This window comes from Sparus aurata, chromosome 8 (genome assembly GCF_900880675.1).
Source record: "Sparus aurata chromosome 8, fSpaAur1.1, whole genome shotgun sequence".
Taxonomy (NCBI): domain Eukaryota; kingdom Metazoa; phylum Chordata; class Actinopteri; order Spariformes; family Sparidae; genus Sparus; species Sparus aurata.
This window is the reverse complement of record NC_044194.1, coordinates 8,421,411-8,438,865: the sequence shown is the minus strand read 5'-3', so window position 1 is coordinate 8,438,865 and position 17,455 is coordinate 8,421,411. Positions and strand designations below refer to the sequence as shown.

The 17,455-nt window shown below is 41.8% G+C and overlaps 2 protein-coding genes across 3 annotated transcripts; one reads left to right on the top strand and one right to left on the bottom strand.

The window, feature by feature from the left end:
• The first annotated feature begins 428 nt into the window (after positions 1–428).
• cpt1b (carnitine palmitoyltransferase 1B (muscle)) lies at positions 429–8,371 on the top strand. Its single transcript, XM_030424605.1, has 19 exons — positions 429–780; positions 1,789–1,941; positions 2,103–2,242; positions 2,357–2,528; positions 2,657–2,758; positions 3,708–3,845; positions 3,926–4,003; positions 4,193–4,300; positions 4,481–4,565; positions 4,951–5,146; positions 5,232–5,417; positions 5,510–5,615; positions 5,698–5,814; positions 5,896–6,060; positions 6,163–6,297; positions 7,031–7,183; positions 7,302–7,415; positions 7,534–7,626; positions 7,766–8,371. Exons 2-19 carry the CDS (start codon positions 1,801–1,803, stop codon positions 7,898–7,900), a joined length of 2,364 nt encoding a protein of 787 aa, XP_030280465.1. The 5' UTR covers positions 429–780; positions 1,789–1,800; the 3' UTR covers positions 7,901–8,371.
• An 833-nt stretch (positions 8,372–9,204) lies between these two features.
• Positions 9,205–16,452, bottom strand: sephs1 (selenophosphate synthetase 1). Of its 2 annotated transcripts, none has more exons than XM_030427036.1 (10): positions 16,346–16,452; positions 14,635–14,757; positions 14,414–14,510; positions 13,931–14,034; positions 13,654–13,761; positions 13,347–13,501; positions 13,136–13,226; positions 12,924–13,023; positions 12,078–12,290; positions 9,205–10,599 (listed from the first exon to the last, which is right to left on the bottom strand). In XM_030427036.1, exons 2-10 carry the CDS (start codon positions 14,728–14,730, stop codon positions 10,385–10,387), a joined length of 1,179 nt encoding a protein of 392 aa, XP_030282896.1. In that variant the 5' UTR covers positions 14,731–14,757; positions 16,346–16,452; the 3' UTR covers positions 9,205–10,384. The 2 variants fall into 2 exon arrangements, with proteins under 2 accessions (XP_030282896.1, XP_030282897.1); XM_030427037.1 differs by lacking the exon at positions 16,346–16,452 and adding an exon at positions 16,001–16,276.
• Between the last annotated feature and the right edge of the window lie 1,003 nt (positions 16,453–17,455).

The window sequence follows — 17,455 nt, the reverse complement described above, 5'->3', positions numbered from 1 at the left end:
AGGCGCTTCCAACAATAGTCAAATGTAAACAGCATGTTAAATTTAAAATACCAATGAGATGTTATCATCGGTTAATAAAGGTTGTTTATGAAAAGAATCTATTTATGACGCCATGGAAGTTATGACCTGACCCAGGACTCAAATCCTGTTTATTTACTTGTTTGTTGTTTATAAAGACATTTCCTTTCATACATACACACATTGGATTTGAACATTGCGATATGACTTGAGTCAGAAAATGTCCCATGATTAGGATAGCATATTTTGTTTTCCGTCTCCTTTTAAAAAATAAAAAATAAAAAACACTATTTACTACCCTGTAATTGAGGCAAAGTCATGATGCTAGAATCAGCTGATGGTAACCTGAGAGTTTCACGCTGTGAGCCACATTTGAACACTGCTTGCACTCTCAGTCAATGAAGGGAAAATGTCACATTGCTCTCTGTCACATCCTAAGACGGCACTGCAGCAGCTTCAGTTTCATAGCAGAGACCAGAAGGCACGTGAGGTTTGGCTCTATGTTTGGTGTCTTGTTACAAAAAGGAGCATGTCATGGGTGAGAGAGGACGAGAGGCAGAGTTGTGCAGGAGAAGGGGGGGAGAGAGGGCGGGTTGGAGCCGACAGCTCTGATCTCACTACCTGAGGAAAAGCCACATCAAGGGCACTGGAGTCACACAGAGAACACAAGCCTGAGAACAGAGGAATTTCACCGACTCACCGACGCAAAGTCACAGCTCTGTTCTGGCTGAGTGGATTAAACTGATTCTGGTCTCACAGAAGGTAAAGTATGGGTTTGTCTTTTTTTTTGTCATTCTTACTCAGCTCTGCATGCAGCTGTAGAGGTTTATAGTCGTTCTCTGTTTACTTAAGATTATATAGTAACAGGTTAGAGTGAAAATATTCAAAATAATTGAAATCTTTTAGTGTGTTGTTTTCATTGTGTGAAGCCATGAATGCAAAAAATGTAGGTGAAAATCATGTTGAAGTTCAGTTCCACAGTCAAGTGCCAATAAATGTATCTTTTTATTTTGGTCATTATGTCGCTGAGAATTAATTCTGACCTTCAACTTGTGTAATAAATCTCACAGTGCACTTTAAAAGCAAAGAACCTGGTGTTCATCTGTTGGTTGTACTCTGTGTTTATATTTTCATACCCATCTGAGGACTGCGCACATGCTGAGCCGGTGCACTGCTATATCTGGCCGTTGAACTTTGTCCCACTTGGTGGCTGCTCAGTCATATGACATGGAAAAAGAAATCCTAGACCTGTCTCCCAGCCTATTACATGGAGTGGTGTGTGTGTGTGTGAACTCAAATATTTTTGTTTAGGATTTCACAAATGCACAACTTCATTTAAAAGACAATGAATGAACTCCAAACGTTACGATATATGTACAGTATGTATATTTATACTGTAGACTACTTAATAGTGACATCTGTGAATTTTCTATTGCTATCACATTGTAAGCAAACATGATAAACAAACAGTGCGACTTTCCTTAATAAAGGGGAAAGAAAGAAGGAAGAAACATGGACAGGAGTGTGGGGGATGAATAAAATACCCAGTGACTGTAAAGAGGAAATTAGGGTCTTTGCATCATGGACACTGACATCTTGAGTGAACTAGCATCCAATGCTGACACAAATGCAATATTATCATTATACTATGACCCGTAAAAGAGCGCAGAAGACATTAAATCTACCTCAGAGTTGAAAGGAATTCAGAAGAATCGATTTCCGGTCAGAAACCTGATGACTCAAGACACTTCCCTTTTACTGCCATGTTAGGATTAATCAGAGATGGCTGAGGCGCATCAGGCGGTGGGCTTCCAGTTCACCGTGCGCCCAGATGGTGTGGACCTTAAACTGAGTCAAGAGGTCATCAAAAACATCTACCTGTCAGGAGTGACAGCATGGAAGAAGAGAGCCATTCAATTCAAGGTACAATTAACCAACAAGTCTGATCTAGCTCTGTGTCTAAATATATGGAGTCACACAACAACATAACACGATAACGAGTGTATGTTCGTCACATCGTCTGACCAGAACATAGATGATGAAGATTAATCTTGTGTTGACATTCGCTCCGGTCTCTTTTCCAGAATGGCGTACTGGCCGGAGTCTACCCTGCCAGTCCGTCCAGCTGGCTGATAGTTGTGATTGCCATGATGAGTTCCCTGTACATCCGTGTCGACCCCTCTCTAGGAATGATTGACGCAATCAAGGAAAACCTACCACACAGGTCAGAAACCGGCAGCAGACTGTATGACCCGCTTCTATGTTGTGGTTCAGTTTCAAGCGTTACTGGGTGTTAAGGTTTGTTTTGAATGAGCAGTGTTGTGCCTTTTCTTGGCAGAGACTATTTGTCAGCGCAGACCCGAGCGGTGCTGAGTGCCATCCTGTTTGCCACTGGACTGTGGCTGTTCCTCATCTACCTCCTGAGATACACCCTCAAGGCTCTCCTCTCCTACCATGGATGGATCTTTGAATCCCATGGAAAAATGAGCACGTCAACTAAACTATGGCTGGTAGGTCGTCCCCACCTGCTGCCAGTACAATCTGTTTTATGTTCATGTCCGTCACTCAGTGCAGAAGATAATGTCAGCGACTGAACTGTATCTGTATGATGTTCTGGATGTTATCTGTTTGTGACCAGAGCCTGGTGAAGATGTTCTCTGGGCGCAGACCGCTGCTCTACAGTTTCCAGGCCTCCTTACCGCGCCTCCCTGTGCCCAGTGTGGATGATACCATTCAAAGGGTGTGTATTGACACAGTCTTGACCCTCCATGACTACAACCACAAGTACATGTGGACAATATTTTCTTGAAATGAGGGATATGTATATATGTGGTATAAGTGGGTTGTTCGCACTTTAAGTTTATTGTTGTGAAATCCATCAAACATTTGGGTCATGAGCTATGAGCTATGAGTAGCTGCTAACCAAGCACTGTCTGAATATGTTGGTATTTCAGAAATCCAGAAAATGATTGTGATCATGTGCAAAAACTACATTTGTATCCATTTGTATGCATTGTCAGGTTATCCCTCGAGGATTTGTGTACTAAACCGTGAACATTTCCAGTTTAAGATTTGAGTTTTCATTCTAAAGAAAAACATGTACAAGTGGAATTGCAAAGTAAAACCTTTTAAAGTATTCCAATTAAATAAGAGAATGTAACTTTATACTTTTTGGAGCTCATCCATCTGTATGCAGTGGTGTATTTGAACCAGGACGTTCAACCAACGTCAAAATCTTCCGTGACCTGAAATATAGGTTACATTTTTGTAGTTGAGCGTTATAAATAAACGACACACAATGCTGCTCCCTTCTGTTTATTATAGAAGACCATCCTAACTATTCACATAAAATGCAATGTTGAGCGAGATATTTGCCCTGTATGATGCAGAGCCGAGAGGCTTTAAAGTAGAATGAGAAGCATGCGTGTCAACAATACCACTATAATCAAGTGCAGACAAAATTGCAGATTGTGCAATAGGTCTTTCCACCGGAAGATCAAAATAACTCCACACTGACACAGCATAATTTTACCACCATCTACTGTTTTAGCTGCCTTCCTGCACCCGGTGACAGAAACAGTAGTAAAGTCAGGTGCAGATTTGTCCTGTTCTATGTGCATGTGCCAGATTTCTTCCGGCCTTTTTTTTGTTTGTGCAGCTCCAACACACGCTGTGTTATTTTCCCTCAGTACCTTGAGTCAGTCCGTCCTCTGCTGGACACTAAGCAGTACAACCAAATGGAGATTTTGGCCAATGACTTTAAAGAGTCCAAAGCAGCCCAGCTGCAGAGATACCTGATCCTAAAATCCTGGTGGGCAACAAATTATGTGAGTAGTGTTCATAAAGTGATACGACAAACTCAGTTGAGTCAAGATGTTATGCACTAACACTGTGTTATGATCTCCAGGTGAGTGACTGGTGGGAGGAGTACATCTACCTGAGGAGCAGGAGTCCTATCATGGTGAACAGTAACTTCTATATTATGGTAAGATTGATTGTTGCAAGGTCAGCTTGTTATACCAGGGGTGTGCATTAGAAATCCTTTTTAATAACAGCAATACAGAAGTTACACATAAAAACATTTTTTTACTAAACAGATTAAAAAAATTCGATGTGACTTTGTGTTGACGTGATTTGTCTGCTTCCTCTTTGTGGTGGATGTGTTTGTGTGCAGGACCTCTTGTACATGACCCCAACACACCGACAGGCTGCGCGGGCGGGGAATGTGGTTCACGCCATGCTGCAGTACAGGCGCAAGCTGGAACGTGGTGAACATGCACCGGTAATGTCTGCCTGCTCTTCTCAAAACACCTAATCACCAAATTAGGCTGCAACCTACCCAGTGTAAAACCACACGGCATCTTCTCTCCAGCCGCAGTATAAACACTGAACCTTTGTGCTTCTCTAAATCAGTGTACCTCAACTCGTACTGACGATTTCATTTTCATTCTCTTCTTCTCAGCTGAGGGCTTTGGGGACCGTTCCTATGTGCTCCACACAGATGGAGAGGATGTTTAACACCACCCGCATCCCTGGGATTGAAACAGGTGAGAGACTGCTCGACGCTTGGGGCAGACAGCTCCTGTCCTGGGCTGAAACTCAATGTCACAGCACATCTTTTTCCGTCAGCTGTTAAAAACTGCTTTGATATCACTAATTGAGGTATGCTGAAGATAACAACTGTCCTGAAAGTTTAATACCCAGGCCACTGATTCCTGATTCCTGATTTAACCTCTAACAACTGTCCAGCAGGCGCTCAGGATTAAGTTTGTGGGCTAAAGGGGAGCATTCGTCCATCTGTTTGTGCAAAAAGGGCCACACTTCTTCTCATATTCTAGATTTTATCCTTGAGATTAATTGTACTGCACTATTCCTATTATTTCGTCCCCTGACCACACATCCTTCCGTCTCTCGTCGTACCCTTCCCTGCAGATATCGTGCAGCACCTGACTGACAGGAAGCACCTGCTTGTCTACCACAAGGGCCGTTTCTTCCAAGTGTGGCTGTACACCGGAGGGCGCCACCTATTACCCAGTGAACTCGAGACACAGTTTCAGAGGATCCTCAATGACACATCGGAACCACAGCCAGGAGAACTCAAATTAGCTGCCCTGACTGCAGGAAGCAGGTACACATGCAGCACAGGACATGTTGTACAAACGCATGAAATAGAAGATGGAAAATGATCTCACTCTGACATCCCGCCCCTCTAGAGTTCCATGGGCTCGGGCTCGGATTAAATATTTCGGCCAGGGGGTGAACAAAGCGTCCCTGGATGCCATTGAGTCAGCTGCCTTCTTCCTGACTCTAGATGACGAGCCGCAGGGTTACGACCCTGCAAAGACCCGTTCGCTTGACAGTTACGCCAAGTCCCTGCTTCATGGAAAATGTTATGACAGGTAGGCAGAGAAGTCGGAGGAAGTTCTCAGCCTTGGTTAGACTTCTAGTGGTTATGTTTCCCTGAGAAAAGTTGTTCTCTCTTTTTCCACAGGTGGTTTGACAAGTCTTTTAACTTGATCTCTTATCCAAACGGAAAAATGGGCATAAATGCTGAACATTCTTGGGCGGATGCACCGATCGTAGGACATATGTGGGAGGTACAGAATGTGTGCTGGTATTTCAAAACAGTGACTCAGAACTGATGCAGATATCTTCAGCTGTCTTGTCCTGCATGTGTAGTATGTCCTTGCAACAGACTGCTTCCATCTTGGCTATACGGAGGAGGGACACTGTAAAGGGGATGTGAACAAAGGCCTACCTTGTCCCTCTCGGCTGCAGTGGCAGATTCCAGCGGAGGTACGGCAGCAGTCATTGAACTGTTGGTGCTATAGCTGTGTTTCCATCACAAAACTAACTACACTAATTCCCCTCTCTTAGTGCCAAGAGGCCATAGAGAAATCATACTTATCAGCCAAGCAGATAGCTGATGACGTGGACTTCCATGGCTGTCTGTTTACTGAGTTTGGGAAAGGACTGATCAAGAAGTGCCGGACCAGCCCCGATGCCTTTATTCAGCTGGCCCTGCAGCTGGCACAGTTCAGGGTAGGGCTGCCATCAGCCTCCCTCCTGTCACTTGAATCACATTAACGCCACTGTTGCTCACTGTCATCATCAATAAACGGGTTCCATATGTCTGCTCTCTAGGACCAGGGAGTGTTCTGTCTGACGTACGAGTCATCGATGACTCGCATGTTCAGAGACGGGCGGACGGAGACGGTGCGCTCCTGCACTTCTGAGGCTGAGGCCTTCGTCAGAGCCATGGAGGATGCAGGTGCAACAGTAAGTAGACGGACAGAAACACTTAAAGGGTAACTCCACCAATTTTAACTCACTGAAGTGTGTTTACATTTCATGGGGAGTACTACTGTTCTGCATGTGTGAAAACAGTAGTATAAAGCCTTTCGTGGCTCAAACAAAATCGCCCGAAAAGTAGATAACCTGGCACCTACATTACCCACAATGCAACTCTGAGCCACTGAGTGACTTCACTTGTCAGCTAATCAGATCATCTTCCTCTGGAGCCACAAAAGGCTTTATACTACGTTTTTTCATATATGTAGCAGTAATCCCCAAAACACCTGTAGACACATGTAAAATTGGTGGAGTTACCCTTTAAAATAAATCAGGAAAGCACAACATAAAACCTGTACAATAAAGTTTTTAAATGCTAAGTAAAGGCTAACCAGAGTCATTTTCTTGTTTGTTTGTGTCTTGTTTTCCAGATTAAATAGACTTAAGACAGTGTGACATGTGTGTGTTATCAGTGACATGGAGTGTGTGTACACACTTAATGTATGAATGAGGGTCACCTTTTGAGAGGTCATATTGTGCTGCTCAGGACTTGGTCACCAAGTCCTAAAGCCAACCGTACGTCAGTATGTCAGTGCCTTGGACTCCGAACTCCCGGATGTTTTGGCTGTGTTAAATTGTTGCATTAACAGAAATAATGTCATTCTGACTCGATGATAATGACCCACGTCATCCTTTGCATGCCTTTTGCTTTTGTGCTCAGAAAGCCCAGAGACTCGCCCTGTTCAGAAAGGCAGCCGATAAGCACCAAAACATGTACCGTCTGGCCATGACTGGTTCTGGTATTGACCGCCACCTGTTCTGTCTCTACATTGTGTCCAAATACCTTGGTGTTGACTCGCCATTTCTCAAGAAGGTTAGAACTGCAATCAGCTGTCTTTTATTATATTGCTATCTAACTCACAATTATGTTCTCACAACTATTCTCCTCTCTTATCTGCCTTCATTCATAACAGCAATATGTTTGCTTCTAGGTGCTTTCAGAGCCCTGGAAGTTGTCCACCAGCCAGACTCCACAGCAGCAGCTCAATTTAGTTGACATCAACAAATTCCCTAAATATGTGGGTGCTGGTGGTGGATTTGGACCAGTGAGTTCAACTGATTTTATTTTACAGATGTGCACAACCTAGTCTAAAAGTCTCACCCTATTGTCCTAACGTGGGAAGGTTTTGTACGTCAATATAACGACATCTCATCTCCCCGCAGGTGGCTGATGACGGTTATGGTGTGTCTTATATAATTGTTGGGGAGAACCTCATCACATTCCACATCTCCTGCAAGTTCTCATGCCCCGACACAGTAAGAGCACAGCATAAAAGCTACACATCTGTGTTTATGTTACATCTGAGCCAGCTCTCAGATCTCCGCTCTGTATTTCACTCTCTCTCTCTCTCTCTCTATCTCCCTCTCTGTTATTGCCTAACTGTGTGACCTGCAGGACTCATACCGGTTTGGTCAGCACATCTGGAAGGCCATGGTTGATATCCAGGCGCTTTTCAAGCCTGAAAACAATAAGAAGATTGTGGAGCATGCAAAGTATACGCAGCTGGAAAATGGGAAAAAGCACATATAACGGACATTGTGCTGCATTTGTCTCACAGGAGAAACCTGTGCTTGTCTTTGCCACGCTTCTGGTGACAGGTTGCACTTCTGATCTTTTTTGCTATTCTGGTCACATTCTAGGAGCTGGTCATTCCACTCTGTCAGACAGAAGGACTAGTTGTTACTCCTCTAATTTATTTCTATTTATACACTATTATACTTTTCAGAACTGTGTTGTTTTGGTGCCGAGGGGAAGATGTGATCTGTATTAACATCGTCAGTTTATGCCAAAGACTGTATACAAACGTAATGTAATAAATCTAAAATATCATCTTTATGGTCTATGGTTTGTGCATAGGAAGGTTGTAAATAATCCGCTCAAAAGAATGTAATACTATGTTTGGAGATATAAATCCTTTGTTACTTGACGAGTTTGCTGTACCTGTTAAGGTGTTTGTCATTTTTTGATTAACACATTAAAGCTCATTATATGTTCAGCTCACCGTGAGTGCTTTTTGTGCAATATATGTAGAAATGCAAATCATTAAAAATCAAAGGGAGAGAACATAACTGAATAGGGTAAAAAAAAAAAAAAAAAAAAAAAAAAACGATACCTTGACGATTCCCCACTTGATTACTTGCAAGAAATTTTTTTGTATATTTTATGTTAAACTATGCAAATATGGCTCATATCTAATCAGGGTTCACGCTCTTTTCCAGGACATTTTCAGTGACGATCTAGCTGGCACCCATACACTAATATATTCCTTAACTAATCAAGTCATAACCCCAATGCTTTTTTTCTCTTGCTAATGACAGCGTATTATCCACGGTTGCCAGGACATCAACAACTGAATAGCATGAACACCAGTAACCAAGGGTTGCTGGGAGTTTTGCTTTCATCAAGAGCAATAGGAAATCTACAAATATGACAAATATACAAAAAACAAGTCACTTACAATGGACAACTCGCCGAGAAAAATCGACATTTTTATAATGCTACCCACTATACTTCTAATTCCACTGTATTGTGAAGTTTTGGGGAGTTTAAATCATTTTCCAGGACATTCTGCTTGTTCTCTCATTTTTCATGTGTTTTCCATGACTGTGAAACTGATTTTAATAAATTAATGAACATGCTCATTTTGGGCATTTTCTTTCCCCTCTTTCTTGCTTTGTGACCCATTAAGGAAGCTAAATGTCTCAAACTCTCAAAAATGAGCACATGCACTTGCGTCTCCCCTTACATCGTAATGGTAACTTTGTAACTATATACATTTAAACAATTGTATAAACACTTTTAGGACATGAAGAAACTGACACCGAAAAACAACATATTATAAGAGAAGTTTATTTTAAGAGGTGGGGTGGAGGTCTTGTTCCTGACATCCATATGAACATTTACAGAGGCCTTCCAGATCCATCCTGGCAATAAGGATAAAGGAAAATGATGCTGGAGGTTTCATAACAGTACGTCCGGCTGCTCTCAGCACATCCTCCTGGAAACACTGAGAGAGCAAAACGAAATGCACCAGCCCTGGACAAAAGGCAGAAAGCTCACTGCTTAGAAGGCTTGTTAACAACCTGGACTGCTTCTTATAGTTGCTCATTTCTGTGACCAGATTCTGTGACCAGCAAACTGAATACACATATAACCCTCAACACGATGACAGGTCAGGGACGCACAAGGTAGATGGTTAATCTCATGAGTGGTTTGCAGCTTTCTTCACATCTGTGACTTCAGGTCAATGCACAATGGAGCAGAATCAATTAGTGATGTAAAAAAAAAAAAATCGATCTGCAGTAAAGTAGATGATGTCACATTTGTTTTGGATCATTCACATGAGTGCAGCTCCCAGACAGCGGGCAGAACAAAACCATCTTCTACTTGAATATTTATTAGTTTAAGTGGGGACAATACAAAAAGTCAAAGTAATAAAAAAACAAACCTTCCTGGTCATACTCAGTTTCTTTCAAGGCATCAGTTACAACAAAGAACTAAAACTAGGCTTTATAACTGTACAAAGTGAACAGACAAACAGAATCACCATCGCGGGGTCTGCTTGCTTGATGAGAGCAATTTTAAAAGACCCGAAGTGGCAACAGACACCAGACGTCCTAAGATTCAAAATGAATCAACAGTATCGGATTATTGTCATCATCAACATCATCATCATCGCTCTCTTATGAGAAGCTGCCTGCCAGTCACACACGTTTAACATAACAGAATACAACAGACACAAAAGGCAAACGGATTTTAAGTATGCTCTATTTCTGAACCATTTTATCATGGGGATACTGCAGGTTGAGTCCACTGGGTGGTGACATGATCCTTGGGCCACTGTGTGGGGCTGTTTTCTCATGTAGATGCACGCCAACCCAGTCTTTTCTGTGTACATACTATTTTGTGTATATATTTCAACACTCTAGGATGGTTTTTTTTGTAGTTTATGTGTCTAAAATCACTCAGCAGAGCTTCTGGGTTCCGGTCTATGATGCAGCCAAGGAGGGAGGATTAAGAAGTTGCACCAGGGGTCGGGTTGACATTCTGCGTGGCCGCTTGTGGTGCCACCTCTATGATCCGCGGTTTGTCGATGATGCGAGCCGTGCGGTTTCCTTTCTCTACGATCCCGATGATCCACGCTTGGTGGCCCTCGCCGTATTTCGGGGACTTGATCTCTGCACAGAATCGGGCTGCCTGCTCCCGGGGCAGACAGATGAGCAGGCCTCCTGTGAGGGAAAAGGAGATTTGGTCAGTCACAAGGCTCTCAAATTATGTGTAATTATTATGTGTAGTGAAGCTGGTGAGTACTCAGTTCTCTGACTGCTGATCTAACCAGCACAGATTTAAGTACTGCCGCTGATCACATTATTGTTGTCCTAAGGCGCAGGGTCATGGTGGCATTAGATGGGGCAGCAGAGCGGTGAGTTTCGTCCTGTCTTACAGACCGGATAAATCTTTATAGAGACTTGATAACACCAGGGTTGTTCTCCGTTCACTTGTTTCCACTTGGACGTTCCTTTGACCCAAACTAATTATAGTTCAACTTGATTATATTACAACACTAGATCTAATGATTCTGTGGGTTAGACATATATAAAACAAAATAAATAGAAATCCTCATTATCTGCACTATTATAGTGTCGAAGGTACAAATGCGCCTCAATCCAACCTCCACCTGTACTAAGTCATAATGTCAGGGCTTCTAATTTACAAAAAGATGTTAAATTACTGTGACAATCTTGCTTTTTCCTACACAAAATATATCAGAATTACGGCTTGTTGTAAAGTTATTCACACAGGGCCATACACACCAGGAACAATCAGTATAACAACAACTATCACCATAATGATGTTAACGTCCAAACTGATGAATGATAACATTCTGTAAACGGTAGTGCCAAGCTTAACTTTACTACTGTAGTTGTACAGAGACAAGGATCTGGTTATATGGAATTCTTCAAAGATGAGACGATCACTCTGTTAGGAGGGCTGTCGTCTTTTAAAATCAACATGCCGATCATAAAAAACATCAAAGTGAACTTCAGAGACCCCTTGGCAGTATAATAAAATGAAAAAAGGTAAAATTATGTTTTTTTATGCGTGATTTACAGCCTACTATACTTTATATAAACATTTAATAAGGTGTTTAAATATCAACGACTTGGTTACTAGAGTAGATCATGTAAAGCTTTTTGTAAATGCCATCAATTAGCTGACAGAAAAAACTACTTTATAAAATAAAGCAATGGCCTTTTAAATTCTGATGGATTTTGATTGGCTGTCAGTGTTTCTATTGTTCATTAAATCCCATTGAAAGTTATCCAGACGTGTGGTGTGGTACGGACTCTGCCATCCACTTGAATTACAAAGATTTTCTATTCATATTTATTTATACAGTTTTCATTCTTGTTGTGGACAACACTTCAGACTATCGTTATTCTCAGCTCATACTCCCAAAAAAATAATTATTGGAGAAACTGCAGCTGGTTCAGAAGGCTACAGAAGGGGTCTTTTTGTAAAACCATACTACAGGTGACTCACTCTGTTGTTTGGGGGCCGCAGACCATCGAACAGCCCAAGATTAATGTTTTACCATTTAGGCTTTTCTTTTTATTGACCTTTGTGAGGCTAGATCTACAAAAACATGCCTTACACTAACATTTAAAATATACAATGGATGGGGAAGAGTACGAAAAACACACACCTGATGTTTCGGGGCAGGTGCCGTGCATGAGACCAAACATGTTCCCACAGGCCTTGGACACGGCGGCCATCTTGGCAAGCACTGGAAGGTTGTGGATGACAAACGACACCTCGCTCCGTTGTTGCCGTGCCAACGTCTGAGCGTGGCCAAGGATGCCAAACCCTGTGATGTCGGTGGCTGCGTGAGCGTTGAAGGTGTGCATGAGACCAGCCGCTACAAGCAAAGACACAGAGAGAGAGAGAGAGAGAGAGAGAGTTAGAAGGGCAACTGGATGATTAATTAGATCATTACTGACGCGTATGATTCTGTTTTCATGAGGATTAGTCAAGGGGGACAAACGTTGATTCACAAAGGATTTACGTCATTGTGGATTAAACATTGTGTGTCATATTGAAAGCAAACAAATAACCATTGTGATCATATATATTATAATTCAAGTATTAATCGAGAACACAATCTTATGAAAGACACAAACACTAGAATCAGATGTGTAGCACAGTGAAGCACGTGAGGACATTTTTCTGTCTGTCTCCCAGTGTTCTTATTTGAGATGACAACTGGGTGTTTCACAAGGAACATTATCTCTTAAGAATTTAAAACTATCCCAAGTTTGTGTCACATTATTCGCAGAAGCTACAGCCACAGAAGATGCAGTACAGCCAGGCTGCTGCAGAGGCTGCTGTTGTTTACAAAAATGTCCCCTGTTCAGTGTTTGTCTGCCAAAAAGCTGATGTAGTTATGCTCAACTTAACATGCTCAGTTATTTGAAAACAAAAACATTCAAAAAAGGTGCAAGGCAGGTATGTCTGCAAATTGATTATTCCGACACAATCGTTGTCGTCTTACCCGTCCTGTTGAGTCGAGCCATGTTCATCATGGCTTCATGGTAGGCCAGCTCTACATCTTCCTGGGTTACCACCAGCTTGATCTTGTTCCACTTCTCAGGCTGAGAAAACATTTTAAAAAAGGCAAACATGCATAACCAATAGCTTTAGTGTGTATCCTACAAAAATGAAGTGTCCAGACAATATTATTCATGAGTGAAGAGGCGGACTTACAATATCAAGCCACTGGTGTACTGCTACGGCCACTTGCGTTCCAAGTGGCTTGGTCAACACCAACACGTCTCCAGGCACTGCATTGTCTGGCCTGGTAACAGTCAAACATCATCAGGGTTTGTTGCATTACAACATAATAATACACTGCTGAAGGAAATCTGAGTAGCATAAGTCAAGCCAAGAGAATATGCAGTTGGAAGTTAATTCTCACATAATAAACTCGTTGGGCTGACAGACTGTCGTGGCTACTCCTCCCATCACCACCCAGGGATTGAGCACCGTCTGTCCTCCTGTTACAGATGTGCCAGCCTCTTCCGATGCATCCTTGAACCCCTGGATGATCAGCGGCATGACTTTGTCTCTCTCCTGTAAATTCAGAGCAGAGTCAGGGTGCACAATGTAATAACACTATTACTAATATTAATAATAATACGTTCTGCGATGAACACAATTGGTTCTTTGCAAGTTATTTGCCTGACAAAGTGAAAAGTGGGCGCATTAACAGACATGCTTCTTACCTTTTCTGACATTTTGTTGCTGACGCCCAGAAGCATCAACATGTTGTCACACTCCGTCACTCCCATGGCGTACAGGTCACTTAGAACATTGGCACAAGCAATTCTTCCCTACAAAAAAAACAAAAAACAGAAACACCTTCAAGTTAAGCACATACAAAAGGTTGGTGTGTAAAGTATAACTTCATCAGACCCGACACTGACATCTTTCCATTTGTCACATGTATGTACAATAAACAGAATCACATTATGCTAAAAGTGAGGAGGAGGAGATTCATACCATCATGTAGGGGTCATCCACAATGGGGTAAATGTAATCTGTTGTCTGCACCAGAGAAAGGCCTCCATGTCTGAGGGGGATCACGCAGGTGTCCATGCCTATGCCTTCAAAGAAATAAAAGAGCTCTGTATGTGAAATTCTGAAGAGTGTAACCTCTGCTGGTGTACGTGAGGACTCAGAAAGCTTAGGGTTGAGCATCGTCATTTACATATATTACAGCAGGTCACTGGTGTGGGAGGGGAGGACTTTTTTTATGAAGCAGCGCTGTCTTCAATAGCAGCACACAACTGATTTCAACAACAGAGGAGAATTCTTCTCACACATGAGCGAGTGTTCCATGAATACATTTCTTCATCATAAGTTATTTCACTCAATCCATATACGACACATTTTCTTTCTTCCTATTGAGGATAGAACAGCTATGGTTGTTTAAGCCTGGTTTGGTTATTTGTTTTTGAAGTGCCACACGAAGATCATAATTACCTAATCGAGGCATAACTGCCCCCAGGAACTGTTCATCCTCCTGATAGTGGTTCTCCTGTAGGGTTTCTAGCAGCTTCTGTAAAACATCTTGGGGCACCTGTAACCAAAGACAATAACCACCATTTTTGCACATTATTCTGATATCATATTGTTAATATGCTTTAATATTTCATTCATTTGTGGATCTAATCAAAGTGTAGATTGTGATGAGGAGAGCCCACCTTGCAGCCTGTGCCCTTGAGCTCAGCGAAGCGTGTGAGCCTGAAGTTCTTGTCCAGCTCATAGCTTTCGGGGTTAAAGGACTCCCTCACCGACATGTCTGAAGAAAGTCTGGGCCTTCACCACTAGAACCACATCAATGACCAGGACAGAACAATGACACTGGTGATTAGAAGCAATGTAACGAGGGGCCAGGAGAAAATGTTGTTAATTGCATAGACTAGACAAAAACAAAATACGACAGGTCATTCAGCACACTGCACTAAAATCTCAGATTATCATCAACTGCGGCCCTTTGTGCATCACCTCAACTGAGCCGATTATGAATTAAGAACAAATCAATTAATGTGTTTTAATTTCCGTGCACAAGATTTATAAAATCTTTGAAGTGCGGACTGATTGCAATTCACATAATTCCAATACGAGGGTATGAATAATACAACTATTGATATCGCAATCCGGCCAAGTGCAATAGCCAAAATCGCAGAAGGTGCAAATTTTGGATAAAAGGTCAAATGTGTCACAAAACAGCATTGTAATGAAGCACTGTGGTGCTGCAGAGATGCCCCGGCCGACAAATCTTGTTCTTCAGATGTAAGAAAACAAGTTAGTTTGGTACAGATCACAACAAATGTCACATCATCATCACTTTTTTTCAGAGAGAGTGAAACTTGCGTTATAAAAATGCTCATTCCCACTCATCTTGAATCATATCACAGTCGAGTTACCTTTAAAATAATCATAAAAAATATTCTTATTTTCTATCATATTGTACAGCTCTAACTGCAAAGCACATCTCTCCTCAGTAACATCTTTGCACCACTCACACCCTCCACTGGTAACATAAAACTTCACAATAAGCTGCAGTGTGCTGATCGACTCTTGTGTTTTTATTTGCAATAGAAGTTTAAAACGAAATGACCTTCATAAACATGGAAATTGGAGTTACATAGCCAGGAGCCAGTCCATTTACTGATAACTTATCGACCCTGTTTTGTTGTTGAAACTGCTGAAAGCTGCTGAAGGGGCCTCTGTTAGTGCACAGTGGGAGTGTTCAAGAGCCAAAATGCTGCTCAGTTCATTCAACCCTGTAGCTAACCAGTGTGAGAGCTCACCAGAATAAACCCGTCTGTTCTTTGTAACATACACAACATGATAAACATCTGGGCAATCAGCCATGACACATAGGCGCCGATAGTGACAGCTGGATCTCTCACGTTTGTGTTTATTTGCCATGGAAAGAGGGCAGTTTGCGTTTCCGCGCTAGCATCTCGCTTGCAAACGCTGATCAATGCATGAGGTGATGTGCATTAACGGCTCTGTGCAACAAAGAGCTGCCCGAGTCGCGGGTTTGTTGGTCGTACGTACGTTTTAAAAAACACACCGTTGCACGCTACGACCTAAATGTGAGGTGTAGTTGTTAAACATAGCGCCAGCTCGTTGCACATGCAAGTTGAAAAGTTGCCGTAGAGCGCCGAATAAAAATGTCGGCGGCGGAAAAAATTAACCCTTTCCTGTCCCACGCCATGCGATGTGTGCAACATCAGAGTTAGTATCAATAAAAGAGCACTAAACATGCTAGTTGTGTGAAGTTTATAATGACATGGTGCAATAGAAGTGTTTACAATTGCCCTAGATGCGATTTTAGGACCAAAGCGGAGTTATATTCTTGCAACATTTCCCCTTTAATTGCTCTGACCAGTTTATCCTTACCAGCTTCACGTTAGCGGTGGATCCCGACAGAAGAGCGGGGACTGAACCAGAATGCATTGGGGCTGGAATCGGGCGCCCGCGGAGAACGCCTGACGAAAAAAATATACATTTTTGTCTTTTAGCGCAAAACTCGCTGACAGAGAAATTAAACTTTCACATATATTTAACCATATTTTGATGCTCGTACATATACGACCACGCTTCACCGCCATAAAACGACATGTGATTTATAAAACAGAGAGGAAACTCACGAGATCTCAAAGGGTCCTCTGCCTGCACAGTGGCGGCTTTAACATCCCCTTTAATGAGCTGTGAAGTCTGGCAACAAAATCTCTACAATGGAGTGTACCTTTAATTTAGTGTTTTCCCTCCAATTGCACCCTCAACTACATATCATGGCCTGACTGGAAGTGTAAGCACTTAAAAGGCTATAAGGTTTATCAAATTGAACCTATCTCTAGATAAGATTATATTAATGTTCTAACAAATATGTTGTTACATTACAACAGTACTATTTTTCATTATTATTCAGGCATAATAGATGTTTCAGGAAGACATTCGACAACATGGAGTTTTTGTCATTTATTTTGTCAATTTTAATGATGACCATGTGGAGAAATTACATAAAACAGAAATAGTCAAGAAACCATATTCAATAATGGAAACAACTATTCATTTCGTGTGCACAGTGAGCAGAAATAAAATAAAGAATTCCATCACAGTATTAACAACAATAGCACTGATATGCATAGCCTAGAGAGTCTAATGATGAAAACAAACATAGAAGACTGTATATTTATATATTTTCAGCCAGATGTAGCCTAGCCACCTATTTTAATTAGAGAAATTGGCTTAAGAATCCATCAATTGTTTACTTTTGGATGTAATGTTTGTAGTTGAGGTGGACATGCACATAACACCCATTAAAGTACTGCTCACTTAAAAGGCACAATCAACAATGGACAACTTCCCTTAATAATCTGTGCAAATATATGAATGTTATACCGTTACAGTACTTTGTCTCGATTCAAACTCCCCCGTGTAGTGACATATGAGAACTAGGCATTTTAAAGCTATAGCCTATAATGTAAACAGTAAGTCGCCTTTAAA